Source organism: Dermochelys coriacea, chromosome 19 (assembly GCF_009764565.3).
Source record: "Dermochelys coriacea isolate rDerCor1 chromosome 19, rDerCor1.pri.v4, whole genome shotgun sequence".
In the NCBI taxonomy this organism is placed as follows: Eukaryota; Metazoa; Chordata; order Testudines; family Dermochelyidae; genus Dermochelys; species Dermochelys coriacea.
In genome coordinates, this window is record NC_050086.2 from 8,869,210 (window position 1) to 8,884,759 (window position 15,550).

Here is a 15,550-nt window from a genome sequence, read left to right on the forward strand (position 1 = left end):
CACCCAACAGGAAGGTGACAACATTTCTTGTTTTCAAAGGAGTCTCCCTCCCTTTCCCCCACCCCACCCCCGCAACAACTGATACTAGCAAGACCCATGTCAGTTATGCGGCAGTGAGTCATTCATGAAGCCCCTACAGCCCAGGGGCCCCGACGGCAGCCAGAGGAAACATGTTGCAAGTATGTGTATAAATCATATCACACTTTGCTTTGTCACTGTCTTTGGCGCGAGGAGAAGGGCGCTTGAGGTTTGGTACGTGTTTGGGTCAGATTGGCAGTTTGCAGTAAGGACGCATCTTGTCTCAATTCTAAAAAGGTAGGAAAATTCCACATGAGAAAACCAAATTCTGCCAGTGTAAAGGCACACCGCCCCATCCACTTGTGTTACGCCATTGCTGGAAGGGGCGTCAGTTTGGGTTTTTGAAATCCATTAATCACACACACATCGTTATTTTTAAAAGCCACCATTTTGGGGTGGTTTGCTCTAAAAACAAGATGCCCTGTTCTCAGCTGCCCCCAAGGCATGGGTAGGTGGAGGTGGGGGGATGTTTATGCCCTAGTCCCCGGGCTGATTCTGCACTGATCTGGTTCCCCAAGATGCCGATGGCCCCCAAGACCTGTTCCTGCAGCCAGGGATTGCACGAGTGCTGAGATGTCCTTTTTCCTGACTATGGTGACACATCCACAGCCGGTGGGCTGGCATAGCATACTGATATCACAGGAAGAATCCCCCATGCCAGCGTAACCAGGCCCATATTTTGGACAGAGAGAAAGAAAGAATCCTGGGGAAAGCTAGTCAGCTATTAGGACAATTACATTTTTTCCTAGTACCACATTTATTTGCTACCATTCAGACTGCCTTCACTGAAAAACATGACCTCGGAACAGCCTCAGGGAGTCTGACATATGTTCCTTTAACATAGCGTTTAATTTTTGGAGGCTGATCAACTATTCTAGTTAAGAGACAAAACCCGCAAGGTAAGGACCTAAGACAAATAGAAAAGAAAAAAGAAACAAAGATGGGAAATTTAGCAGCACGGAGCTGTGTCTGTGCATGCCCCATAATAAGGGAAAATTTTCAAACTGTTCTAATGATAGCTTGGCATTTCACAGTGCATGGGAGAGCCAGGTTTTTAAAACCTCAGATTTCACAGGGCTTGCTCGAGAAACATTGGGCCAGATCTTCTATAGAGTTCAGTAGAATGAACTCAGCTCTGCTGAAGTCAATGGACCTATGCTGATTTATGTACCAGAGCTGATGATCTTGCCTCGCTTATTTAACACACTGCAGAGCCAGATGCTGATCTTAGTTACTCTGGTGTAAATCGAGAGCAACCCCTTTGTCTCCAGTAGCATTTACACTGGTGCCAAGTGAAAGCAGACTGTGGCCTGATAAGGGATGGTAACAGGAGTAAACTGCAGTTGCATGCAGATATATGAAGGGCCTGATTCTCTTCTCACTAATGCTGGTGTACACAGGACTGACCCCATTGAAATGAATGGCATTTAACGGTGTGAAACCGGCATAAGTGAGAAGACAATCAGGTGCTCTGAACTTGGGTGTGGGCAAACTTTCCTTATGTGCTTCCTCACCGGCCCACCAGAAATGATCATGTTTTTCTCTTCCTGGGAAGTTTTTCATTTTTAGATTTAACCTCAGGATGATTGGGTTTTTGGGGGGGGGTGGAGGAAGAGGGAGGCTATTTGTAAACGCCAGGGGCTGCCTCAGTGAAAGGCTTGTGCAGAGGGTCAGCTTCTGCTCTAAATTACCCCAGCGTTAACTCCAGAGTCACTCCATCAACCTCAGCTGGAGAGTAGGGTCTGGACCAGTATGTTCGTTTTCTATGCAATTTACAGACCGGAGCAGATGCCTAGGTGGTGGCAGGCAACATGGAGGCGGGTGGGAGGGTTTTCCCACATGGCCAAAGCTGGAGCTGGTTCTGTCTCGGTTTGAGCAAGGCCTGGAGAATGAGGAAAAGGATTGGCACGGACACAGGCAGGCCCAGAACACTGATCCTCCAGTGACTAGAGCAAGCGACAGTCACAGCTCAAAAGTCCCTTATGCAACTCCAAGCAGGCATTGCTCACCCGAGGGGATTGTGTGTAGGCCCACTCAGATTACAGTTGAATGCTGCTCTTCTAGTCCATACTGGTTCCCATTTTCTTTTGTTGGTGACAGTCACAGAACTTGCCCCACATTGCCCAGAATAGGGCCATAGCACATAGGCGCCCATTAACTATTTATGTTCCAAAAAAGAAGATTCACTCAATCCCTCTTGACAATCTGCAGCGACACACATGGGTAGCCAAACTGTATCCCAGAGAAGAAGGATTTCCCAGTGGTCAGGGTGCTTGCCTAGGACTGGGAAGACCTGGGGGAGGGGGGTGGTCAAGTGCTGGCTCTGCCACTGATTCTCTGTATGACCTTGGGCAACTCATTTAGTCTCTCTGTGCCCCTGTTTCCCATCTAGCCGATAGGAATAATGGCACTTCCCTACCACACAGCAGTGTTGTGAGGCTAGTTTGAAGATTCTGAGCTGCTACGACAATGGGAACTGTCTAAATGCCATAGATAGCTTCCAGCATCTCCCCCTTGGCCCTCCCAACCTGTGTCATCTCTTTACACTTCAGAGCGAATCGTCTTCTTATATGTGTTACCTAAGAACGTGCCAAGACATGAGAAAAATTACAGGCCTGTTAACTCTTATATTATTCTTGGCAGGGTTGAGTTCTAATGGCCTGGGCAAAAATTACGATCATTGTGAATCACATGTGTCTGTGAGGGGTTTTATAATTATTATTGGTTGTAGTTTGCGTTAAGTCGAAAGGACACTCTCAAGATAAAACATTATAAAACAGATTTAGCTCCTGCTTACACTGGGGTAAATCCAGAGTAGCTCTGTTAACTTTACTGCAGTAACTCCAAATTGACACCCGTGTAACTGGGCACAAAATTTGCCCCCCTGTATTTTTTTTAAAATTCCTGATATCTTAGATTATCAAAAAGGAAAGAATGTTACACACCTAATTTGCTTTTCACCATTTCTGTTGTTGCTTGGCCTTTTGCATTTCAGTGAAATTATCCTGGCCAGTTTCACTTTGATTTCGAGTCAGTATCACTACCTGATTCTCAGGCACTTGCCCAAAACCATTATGTAGGTTTTCAGCAGGGGAACCATGTCAGTTTTTTAAATACATATTTATGCATAAAGTGAATCTTTTTTAATCATGAAAGAGTACGATGTCTATGAGGTCTCTAAAATTTCCCTCCTCTAAACAAAACTTAAACAATGGTTGTAAAACGAGTTGGCATCATCCCTTTAATAGGTGATACTAATCTTAATTAAATTTCCAAGGAGAGCTTGTCAAAAAAAATTAGAATTTCAATTAAAAGAATCTAAATAAAATTTTCACTGAATTTTAGTTTTAGTTATTTACCTGCTTTGGAGATGGGGTATAATTTTCAAAGGTGCTTAAGTGACTTAGCCGCCTAAGTCTCACTGACTGTCAATGACGTAAGTTCCTAAAGCCCTGATCCTGAAAGATATGTAGGCTCCTAACTCCCATTGGTTTCTAAGGGAGTTTGGCACCTAACTAATTTTTAGAGTCTGGGCCTAAAAACTTAAGTCACTTTTGAAAATGGGATTTAGGTACTTTTTAATAATTTACCCCACTAAAAGAAAATTTGAAATTTCAATTTTTTCACCAAAAATTTGAATTTTGAAAAAAAGTAACAAAATTATAGCTAAAAATTTAATTTTGTTTCTCATTCAACCTTTTATTACTTTATATTTAATTTCCACTGGGAGAAAATGATGTGATTATAAATCACAGAAGTAAGAGGTGTGATAAAAAAAACCTAGAACATTAAGCAAGCAAGTCTCAGGGGATGGGTTGCTGCAATGCAGGACAGTCTATTTTCAAATGCTTAGCCCAATCTAGCAATGAAATCCGAACCCTGTGCATGCTTGGATGAACACACTGACATCTCCAGGTTAATTATCTATAGGCATAAGTAGTGATTTGTGCATTTTCACTTGCAAACACCTTGGATTCAAATTCATGTCCAACACCATGAGGTCTGCCTGTGTTCTCATTAATGATGGTTGCAGAAAACTCTGTGTGTGTGTGTGTGTGTGTATTGGGTGGGGAGTTGTTTTTGCTGGGTTAGTCCGTCTGAAGACTTGGGATAAGCACAATGCAAGCAGACAAGACACCGTTCTGATTATCATGTGGTGTATAATATACCCTTTCTGGTCCATGCTTAACAGCCTAAACATACAGGCGCATTCATGTTAAAAAAGTTACTCAGTTTAAAGTACATGCCTAGATCTCCTGCACAGATATACTGCCTAAGCAGGCAAATGCATTCTTCCCGCAACTGTTAATTAACACACTCAATTAAACCCATGGAGTGCTAGGATTTAGCACCCAGCACGGGGGCCTTCTCTCATTTAATGTGACCTCCCATCATGAGAGAATTCAAAGGGGAGCTAGAGGGAGTGCAGACCCCACCCCATCTGAACGCCCCCCCTCTGACTTGGCTGGTGCAGTGAGAGAGAGATCTCCTCCTGTTTCAACCTCCTTTGACCCCGGCTGGCTCCTTTTTGAACTCTCAGTCCTGCCAGCTCCCCAACAGCAGTTTAGCCCCTCCCACATGGGGACCTTAGGCCCCTCCCACACGGGGGGCAGGGTTAATACATCATCTGGGACGCTCAAGGTTGGGAAGAGCGAGAGAATTCCACCTCTCATGAACTGCGCAAGGAAGATTCCTGGCAGAATCTGGGACACATTATCCAAATCAGCCTAAGGGACTCAAGTGTCAAGGCAGGTGAGTGCTAATGAACCCAACCCGGTTACCTTGTATTGGAGTTTGAGTCTGTGACCCAAAGTGGCCTGGCGTGGTCAGGGATCCTCGGGGGTTGGGAGTTGTTGGGGTAACTCTCATTGACTGGCGCAGACGTTCCAGTTCGCTATAGCGGTCTGTGTAGGACTTGGCTTGGTCTTCTAGCTTTTGTCTGTGCCCTGAAACATTGTGAGAAAATCCGAGATTTAATCAATTACCTTTTGGCTAGAGAGCCCTTGTCAATAAAAAGTGAGACTGGTACAACAATTTACAGTTTGGTCGTATTACTTGTATTGCGGTAGCATGTAGAGGCCCCCAACTGAGATCAGGTCCTGTTGTGCTAGGCACTGTACAGACACATAGTAAGAGACAGTCCCTGTCCCAAAGAGTTTACAATCTAAATAGCAAGAGTGAGAGGGGAAACTGAGGCATGGGCGGGGGAGAGGAAGTGACTTGCCCAAGATCACCCAGCAGTCAGTGGTGGAGCTAATAGGGGACTGAGGAAGGGGTGACTGCCCCCTTTAGTGGTATGTGTGGTGCCTTTTCCAGCATATTATACACAGAGGCCGCTCTAGGAACAGACAAGTTAGGCAGTTGCCTAGGGCAGCAGATCCGTGGCAAGTTGGAGTATAAGCTATCTCGTACTAGCCTGTCGCGGTGCAGAATAACTATCCGTGGGCACTGAGACACTCATTCATGGTTCCTTAGTGTGCTTTGACCTAGTCCTTTTTGAAATGGGACCAGATCAAAGCACGTTAACAAACTGCTAACAGGTGTCAGCAGAATGTAGACAGTGTGCACCCTGCATGCATTAACACACGCACATGGACCATGCTGCAGGAGGGCCCGGCCCACAGCCTAGCCCAGCCCCAGGTAGCCCCTCCCTCTCAACATCTAGGGAAAGACTGTGTCCTCCTGGCCCACTGCCCTCTTATAAAGGCCAGCTGGGCCCTGATTGGGGAGTGTCCTCAGCTGTGGCTGTTTCCCCAATCAGCCGAGGCTTGCTGCTTTCCCTAGCAGCAGCCCTCTTGCAGCCTCAGCCCTCTCCCAGAAGCGGGTGACCACCCTGCTACAGCCCCCAAGCCCTACCTTCACCCGCTCTGCTCCTAACCCTCCAGGATCCTGCTACCCATTTCCCCTTGTGTCTTAACCAGCCCCCACCCCAGCCTTCCTGGTTGCAAAACCTAGCTCCCCGACTGCCAGAGTGAGAACAGGAAGCCAGCTCTCCTGAGTCCTGATGCCCTCCATGTTGCCCTAGTCACCAGGCCCTACGACGGCTCTTAATTCATTTGGGAAAAGAAATGGGAACAGATGCAAATGATTGTAAATGCCATTTCTTCGCACAGTCACTACATGCCTGGGAAATAAGTAAAGGACAAGCTGACTTAAAAATATCTTCATTGTGCTTGCTCATTGCACAAATGACAGAGTATTTCACTGCAGTCCCCAGGAGTCAAACTGTTCACAGAGAACTAGGAAGGAAAGATGAGATGGCTAAGCCACAGCAGTGGGAGTCAGGAGAACTGGCTTTGACACAGTCACTGTGTGCACGATCTTGGACATCCACTGTGCCGCTCTCGGCCTCAGTTTTCTCATCTGTAAAATGGGAAGAATGTTTACCTGCTTCATTGAGGTACTGCACCAAGCAAGGAATGCTTGTAAAGTACTCTGAGATCCTCAGACAAAAGCTGCTCGTGCAGAGGGACAATCATTTAATTGATGCCAGTCAGCCTGAAGCAAACGGAGCATGGAATTCACTTGCCACACCGTTTTCACATTGGACTGTGTCAGTCAACATGAAACATCTTCTCTCTCTCTGGGCCAGATTCCAATCTCAGTTACACCAGTGCACACCTGGAGTGACTCCAGGGAAACCAGCAGAGTTGTTTCAGATTTACATAGGAGTCACTGAGCGCAGACGCTGGCCCCTGCTCCGCATGCTCTCGGGTTGATACAAGTCTGCCTGATGGACCAACACTTTGCACATCTGCAGCACCTGTCATCCAAGGATCTCAAAGCAAAGATGGGTAACACGTTAACCCAGTTTCAAAGGAGGGGCAACAAAGGGGAAGGCAACACGAGGAGTTAGTAGAGGAGGATTTTTGACTCCCTGCAGATTACAGCTTCACGTTATCTGATGCAACCAAATAACATAATGTACAGGGACTGAAATGCAACTTCAGTTGGCTTTTAAAAAGGGACACACTCAGCTATTAAAGGCCCCACATTAACTGCTCCATATTTGCTCCTTCCTCCCCCCACACATACCATTATAGTATCTCAAGTTACAATTTACAGCCAAGTAGAATGAAAGTAGTTCCCACACTTCCCCTTTACAGATCTTTTGACCACTGTCTCACTATCTTGCATTGGTTTCAGAGTAGCAGCCGTGTTAGTCTGTATTCGCAAAAAGAAAAAGAGTACTTGTGGCACCTTAGAGACTAACAAATTTATTTGAGCATAAGCTTTTGTGAGCTACAGCTCACTTCATCGGATGCATGAAGTGAGCTGTAGCTCACGAAAGCTTATGCTCAAATAAATTTGTTAGTCTCTATCTTGCATTGGTTCGTCTCATCTCACTCACGTCTGCATTCTGCAGTCGCTCTGTGCATGGATCTCCACAAGCATGTAGGTGAGGGAAGGATCCTGTTGGGATCTGAGTGTGAGATCTGAGCCTCACTTTGTAAAGCTCATTGTAAATTTATAGTCCTACATCTCTTATTGCTCAAACCTTGTGTTTCAAGGGACACTGTCGACTAGTTTAAAGCTCCAAATTCAGCCAATGAATAAATTGCTGCTACTTCCTCTGAAATCAGGGGAATGGCACCAATCTATCAAAAGGCAGAAGTCGCTCCTTAGATTTGTCATAAAAGGGGTGTTTTATCTATATCAGGGATAGGAACAAAATAACAACAAGAGGAATACAAATATTTCCAATTTTTAAATCAATGTCTCTTTCCCACTTCTCTTTCTCTGCCCCCTCATTCTCCTGATGTGTTGCAGATCCAAACACAGCAACACCAGGCTAGTAATGGGAACCAGAAAGTAAAAATGGTTAAAAATGGATTCCAAGCTATGTGGAAGTGAGAAAAGGTCTATTCTAGTCTGTACAGGTCCTTATACTGTGCTCACCACCGAAATATTGTGGGCGTCAGGTTCCAGTTGTGCATTAAGCAACATGACTGACATCTGTCACATTTGGTCTCTCGTCCTCTTGCCAGGGGGAATGGTGCATGCAGTGAAGTCTCCTGTTTTGGTGTTTTAGAAGTGGCTAGTGATTCTGGATGCCTCACTTAAACATCTTACAAAGGACTGGTTTCCAGACAGTGCTGAGGACCTGCACGCTGCAAATCTGGCCTCTTTAAGGTGTCTTGACCTGAGCCCCCCCAGATGGAGGTGCCTAAAATCAGTAGTCACTTTTGAAAAATGGAAGCCAAGGGCCCATCTACCCTATGAAACTGACAATGTTAAAACACGGTGACTTAGCAGAATGGAAGCCAACTCTGTTATACTGTTGTTTGGCCTGTTGACCCTCTAGCTAGGATTTGAAAGGTGTCTTAGCTCCATTCCTATAGGCAGGCCCAACTGTGCAAAACAAATTGAAGAAAGAAGCACATGAGTTAAAAAAAACAACCCAGCCTCCACAAATAACAAGCAGATTTTTGCACACCCTGTGCTGCTGAGACTTCCTGTCGCTTTTCGCTAGAGCTGGGAACATCAGACTGTGTCATGCAAGAGCGGAGTCACTATTAATGTGCTTCTTTCATGAGAATGTCCTCAGCTTTTGATTTCTGCAGCGGCTCATTGTATTAAAGCCCTTCGCCATCAAACCACACTCAACACACAGAGGACGGAACAAATTAACATGACTGCTGCACCCTAAAGAAAAGGAAGGTCGTTTCCAAGCTCTGTAAACTCCAGGCTTCGCCTGAAGCCCATTGAAATCAGTAAGAGCCTTTCCATTGACTTCAAAGAGTCTTGGCTCAAGTCCCAAGAACCCAATCCCAAGAGGTGTTGAGTCTTTTGCATACGGAACCCATCACTGCACTGGGGTGTATTTTTGGCACCAGATAGCCCGCAAGGTTATAGCATTTTGCTCTCAGATGTCACCCAGCGGTGTCTCCTCCAGCTTAGCAGTCACGTTCTGAAACAAATACAAGTAAATGGTGACTCATGTCTTTATGGAAATGTTAAGTCCTGATGTAACAAAACACAGACAGCTACTGACTTGATCTGCCTCTTGTCAACAAGGAAGAAGTTTTTAAAGACAGATGCAGTTTCCCAGTCAGGTAACTTTGACATCCAGCATGATATTAACCATGACAGGTCACCTTATATCACTGATGTAACAAGATCGGTATCACTACATCAAACAAAAACAACTCCATTGAATATTTTCCATATGAAAGAATCAATGTGAATCTGACACTCTGATCAATAATAAAAAGCACGTTGGAAGTTCTGGGTGTTTCCTTGGAATGGCGACAGTGAAATACTGTACACAAGCCATGAAACTGTAGCCCTTAAAGCTATGCTTTAAAGACATGCTTTCTGCATTAAAACATTTCAAAGGCAAAATAGGCCCTTCTCTTTCTGCTAGAACTTTGGAAACTGACAAGACTTCAGAAACTCCCTGATTGGAACTTTTCATGTGCCGGTGGGGGGGGTCTCCCCATGGTTCTACACAAGCATCTCATTTCCCTAGATTGCTAAGGAGCCAAATCACCATCGTTCTGAACGTGTCTGCAGTACTGCAGAGCACAGCTAGCACTTGATTCTGTGTTAGACCAAAGGTAGAAATAGACCCCCGGGTCCAAAGTCTCCATCTGGGTTTTGAACGCTTCCAAAGTTCACCTCTGCAGTGTTTGGGTTGGCCCATTAGTAAGATAAGAGCCATTTGCAAAATACAGCTTTGCATCCCCAAGCTTGAGTGCTCAGCTCAGGAGTTTTGGCCCACACCCAAGTCGAACAGTAGGTGCAGCTATCACTGTGAAGGGCAGGGAACTGCCCAACACTTTCTTCTCTCTCAGTGACTTTGGAATTCAGATGTCACAGTCATTTAGTGCAACCTCCCCATCAGCATTGGCCCTGGCACAGTGATGGTGGTCAGGGGGAGATAGTTTTCCTAAGCCAAGACTTGTCACCGCTGAAGTTGGTCAGTGTAAACTTTTAAAGGTGTTTGGCTTTTTCAGGAAAGGGAGGGGCATGTGTGACTTTTGCATTTCGTTTCCCTGGTTTCCGCTAAGAAGAAAGGGGTGGGGAGGTAAGAAAAAAAATCCTGCTAACTTGCAATGCCCCCTTAACTAGCTTGTCCTCAGCTGAAGTGGGTTTAACTGAGGCATCATCAGTGGATAAGTTCTTAATTTATCCATCCTTAAATGGAGACTGTGCTGAAGGAAACCCCATCAGAGGTGTTCTCATCTGAGATGCTCTTAAACAAAGGCATTGTTAAAATAACAACAGCAAATTCTAAGGGTTAGACATGAAAATGGCAAAGTATGGACCAGATTCTGTCTCTCTTACCTCCCCCCCGTCCCAGTTAGTTCCTTGTTCTATGAAACATTCTGTTGATTTCAATGGCGTTATTGCACGTGGAAGTGGTCACCGATGGATGAAATTCATTCCTGTGCAGAGCCACTGCAAGGCTTATGTCCCACTTAATACCTTGATATAGGCACTTCAGTGGGACACGGATGTTGCGCTGGTCCTCTGCAGGGTGTGAACTTCACCTCGAGCTTAGCACCACTTGTACAATCAGGTCCCCAATGTGTCCTGTATAGACACAAGCTGTATTTGAAATGACTAGCCTCCATAGAGCCTAAGTTATATGATCTCCACCTTCTCAATCAGAACAGATGGGGAAAGGGAGTTTATTTGCACACTCCCATAAATTAAAAATGGCGCTGCTGATTTTTACTCAGAAAAATCCACCTGTGGGCTGAGACGAAGCGTGGGAGATGCCACACCACGAGGACTTGGGCTGAGAAAGTTGTGAACAACTGAAAGAGATGCGGGAGGGAAAGAATGGAAATTGGAACTCAGCCTTGACCATAGCTTCTGCTGTTGGAAGGAGCACACATATACCATCCACACATCTGCAGCTAGGGCTCTGTATATCAGCCTATCTGTGCAGGATGGCGAATGGCAAGCTGTTTTGGCTGGCTTTATAAAGTGAAGCCCAGAAGTTAAAGGGAGGGGGAAGGGAAGGACCCGTCTTTTCGCCGGCCTAACAAAGTCCACCACAGATAACTGATTATGCACATGTTTGAAGTTGGCTTGCTTACGCCATTTGGAAAGAGAATCAGTCACGCCGAGTCTTTGCTTTGGCTTCCTCCTGGCTTCTCAAGACACTGCCGCTACTGTCTTTTTCCAGCCTTGAAAGAAAGAGCAAAGTGTCGCAACACCCTTCAGACCTCCTGTTCTGTCAGAAGATTTACACTGACTTTAACAACTAAAGGCAAATAATATTGAAGGGCGGGAGGGAGACGTTGATGATAATTTATAAAGATTTTTTAGCCTGTGGTGGTCTGTGATGAATGGCTGCCTATAAAGGGATGAAAATAAATATCCCTTTTTGAAGGAAATAGATTGGCTCCAGTCCAGCTGGCAGGGAGCAGAGAGAGATATGTTGCATTTACAGTAGGTCTTTACTGTCTGAACAGTGGGAGAGATGTTCATTATACAAGGCCTGGTGCTGATTAGCTGAATTTAAAACCAGCCGACTGGTCCGTCACCCCCTTACTCTCTTTTAGTGGTTGGGAAGCCCTTTAACTCTTTCTCTGCTCCTTCCAGCCTTCCCCACCCCCACCGGGCTGACTGATGTGGCTGTTTATGGAGCAGACTCTTCTGGCTGGTTTTGTGCTGGTGGCATTTTAGTCTATATCCTCAGATCCAAAAACCTATTTAATACCCTGAAAAAACAGGTCCCTGCTGCAGGTGTCTGTGTGTCCACCTAGGGTGCTATTTTCAAAAGGGCCGAAGTGACTTGGGAGCCTACATTCCATGTTCAGAAGGGATTTAGGCACTTAAGAGTCTCAGTCCCATCGACTGATGATGCAAGTCAGAATAAAAGCACTTTGCCTGGGGAACTATGTCGGTGGTGTGACGAATGGGAACCTCCACCTTCAGTCTGGGCAGAGCGCAGAATACCTGCCCAGTAGCTCCAGCAGCCCAGAGGCTGCCTTAGAGGTGCGCTCCCATGTAGGAGGCTGGTATCTGGCGGATCTGTGCAGTTCTCAGACCCGCTGGCCATACCTCTGCCGTGCCATCGGAACCTGCAGGCAGCATCTACAGCATCTCTGCTTCCTAACCCACACGATTCCTTGATTTTAGTCTTTATGGGATGAAGAAGAGAGGCAGGTGGGGAGCCCCAGGGAGTTGACCCCTTATCTGCACCCCTCTCTGCGTGATATTGATTCATGGGAAAGAGGAAGATAAAATAACACAAAATCATTTTTAAGCACCTTCCTCAAGAATACAATTTCTCTCCAGTTGATTTCAAAGGGGGCCTCTGGTATCCTGCAGTGGAAAAGCAGGGCCCTGGGAACAACTTAATCGCACTCTGAATCAAATTCTCTTCTTTTCTCTGCCACATCATTTGAAGTTATTGGTCAAACTGCTACACTCTTGGAAGAACAAGGGACATGGTAGAGCCCTGCGATCTGTGGCGCTCTTGTGGTTTTGTTTGATAGCGCAGGCACTTGAGCTGTTGTATTTCCTGAAATGAAACCTTTCTTTTAGCATCGACTTTTTTTTTCCTGCAGCTCTCACATTATCCTCTCAGATTTGCTAATCCTGCCAAACGTAAGCCGGGATAACCTTATTAGTAATTTAGGAGATACGTTCCCAAATAGGCCTGAATAATTCTCTTCAATTCTACACCAACCTTCATTTTGGGGGCATCCCAGTGCTTCATGCATATTCATTACATTCTCACAACACCCTCTGTGACGTAGGTAAGTAAATACCCTGATGGGTAAACCAAGGCACAGAGACATTGGGTCAAATTCGGACCTGGTCTTATTGAACCATCGACCCCTCTCTTCGCTCATCAGTGACGCCAGTCTTGCTTTTAGGCTTCTCCCTCACATACCTCTGCGTTTTCCCCCGGGCATGGGAAAATCTTCTCATCAAAGGTTATGTCTACGCACAAAGCTCTCCTGCTGGCATAATTAAACCATCCCTAACGGTAGCTATGTCGGCAGGAGAGCGTCTCCCGCTGACCCAGCGCTGTCCACCTCTGGTGCTTTTGTGGGTGAAACTTTTGTCGGTCAGGGGTGGGTTTTTTTCACACCCCCTGACAGACAAAAATTTTACTGATAGTGCAGACTTAGCCTAAATGTGTCAAGTCACCACCTTGTGTTCCTTTAAATCCCTCTTTAACAGAATATTAGGACAGGTTGTCTGCTGGAGTAGGTCAGCTATGCCAAATCACACCAGCTGAGGATCTTGGCCATGGGTTTCCAAAAGGCTTTCGAGCAGGAAGTGTTGCAATCAGATGGATTCCATAGAAAGATGGTTTTGTACTGCACAACTGACATTGTTTCTTCTCTCTCGTTCTGTTGTATTGTGTTGCTTAGGATGGTAATTTGAAGTGAAATCATTTTAGTTATATGCTAGTGATTCTAAAAGGGAAGCTGGGATTTACTACATGGACTGCATGCAGCAAATGAAATACTAGAGGGGTGAAATCACTGGAGCCCGTAACATGATCTTTCAATATTTCTGTTAAAACTGAGATTATACCCTGGAATTATAGCACACCAGTACAATACACGTTCAGAAGAGGCCCGGTAGCACTGAGCATAGAAATAATAAACCTTTGTACCTGTAGAGCTCCTGTCACAAAAAGAGCTCAAAGCACACTACAAAAACCTAACTTAACTGAGGTAGGCAAATATGATTATGCCCATTTAGCAGGTGGAGAAGCTGAGGCCCACGGTCATATAACCAGTCAGTGGTAGAGCTGGGAACAGAACCCAAGAGTCCTAACACTTCATCAAGGGCCCTAAACACTAGACTGCATTTCTTTCAATGCAATGCACCTCCAAAAAAGGCAAATGGGATCCTCGGATGTATGAGCGAAGAGAAGAGAGGACATATTAATGCCATTGTACAAGGCACTGGTAAGATCTCATCTGGAATACTGTGTACCATTCTCGTCACCCATGTTCAAGAAAGAGGAATTCCAAGAGGAACAGGTCCAGAGACAAGCTCCCAGGATGACTGGGGACTGGAGGGCCTGTTTTATGAAAAGAGATTAAAAGAGCTTGGCTCGTTTAGCTAAAACAAAGGCTTGAGAGGGGAATCTAATTGCTTTCTATAAATACATCAGGGGGTAAGCACCAGGCTGGGTGAAATGTTATGTTAAAAGATAATGTTGGCACATGCACAAATGGGTGTAAACTGGGCATGAACACCTTTAGGCTGGAAATTAGAAGAAGGTTTCTCACCATCAGAGGAATGAGGTGCAAGAACAGACTCCCAATAGGAGCTTTGGGGGCAAATAATGTAATTAGTTTTAAGAGAGAGCTGGACAAATTTCTGAGAGGGGTTGTACGACAGGCTTGCTTACGGTGAAGCTCTGACAGTCTCTTCTGGTGTATGTCTGACATTCCTAAAATCTCATGCTTCAGGGCTACACAGAGGTGGAAGTAAGCCGGTCCGGTCCGGTCCGGCGTACTGGCAAGAGCCAGTACGCCGTGCCGGACCGGACTGGCTTCCCCAGGCTGGCAATTTAAAGGGCTCGGGGCTCCCTGCAGCGGCAGGAGCCCCGGGCCCTTTAAATACCCTCCCGAGCCCCACTGCCAGAGTCCTGGGGTAGCAGCAGCAGGGCTCCGGTGGTGATTTAAAGGGCCCGGGGCTCCCCGCAGCAGCTGGAGTCCTGGGCCCTTTAAATCACCGCCAGAGCCTTGCCGCTGCTACCCCGGGGCTCCAGCAGCCGCGCTCGGGCGGTGATTTAAAGGGCCAGGGGCTCCTGCCGGTGTGGGGAGCCCCAACCCTTTAAATCACTGCCTGAGCCCTGCCGATTTAAAGGGCCTGGAGCTCCACTGCCCGGAGCCCCGGGCCCTTTAAATTGCCCTGACTCCTGGGGCTCCCAGCCGCCTCTGCAGCTGGTAGCTCTGGAGGTGATTTAAAGGCCCCAGGGCTCCCAGCTGCAGCCGGGGCCCCGGGGCCTTTAGATTTTGATGTAAAGGCCCCGCCTCTTCCGGTTGAGACCACGCCCCCAATCAGGACTCCGGTGTACCGGTAAATCCTTTAAGTTACTTTCACCCCTGGGGCTAGAGCTGGTCACCCACAGGGGTCAGGAAGGGGTATTTTCTCCCCCAGTTTATCCTGGCCACAGCTGAAGCTGGGATCTGGAACCCACTGAGCAAGTGCTCTGAGGTCGCACCCAGCTTTCTCTCTCATGTGCTTAGCTTGTGGCACATAATAATTTAGTCTCCTGTGGCTGTAATTTTGGTTGCTGGGTGTAGTGTGCAGGTGCTGGGTAGTGTTGGTGGCCTGTGACATACAGGAGATCAGTCTGAATGATCAAGGGGTCCTTTCTGGCCTTAAACTCCATGCATGACTCTCTACTCTTCGCGTTTTGTTACTTAGGGCTCACTTCTTGAGGTTATTGCCCTCAACTTTCCTTAAAACTGGAGGGAACTCAGCACCTTGCAGAGTCAGGCCCATAATGGGTTAAATGAATATATGTGCATGG

The 15,550-nt window shown here is 46.4% G+C and overlaps 1 protein-coding gene across 4 annotated transcripts in view; it reads right to left on the reverse strand.

The window, feature by feature from the left end:
* The window catches only part of RUNX3 (RUNX family transcription factor 3), a 112,838-nt gene that overhangs the window by 15,572 nt on the left and 81,716 nt on the right, over positions 1–15,550 (reverse strand). For 2 of the 4 annotated variants that reach the window (XM_043506050.1, XM_038378019.2), the window contains one exon: positions 4,860–5,024. The exons of 1 other annotated variant lie outside the window; for it this stretch is intronic. In XM_043506050.1, the coding sequence (XP_043361985.1) occupies positions 4,860–5,024 (165 nt within the window). Of the gene's footprint in view, positions 1–748; positions 1,961–4,859; positions 5,025–15,550 lie in introns of those variants that run through there. One more of the 4 variants, XM_043506051.1, reaches the window with a different exon arrangement.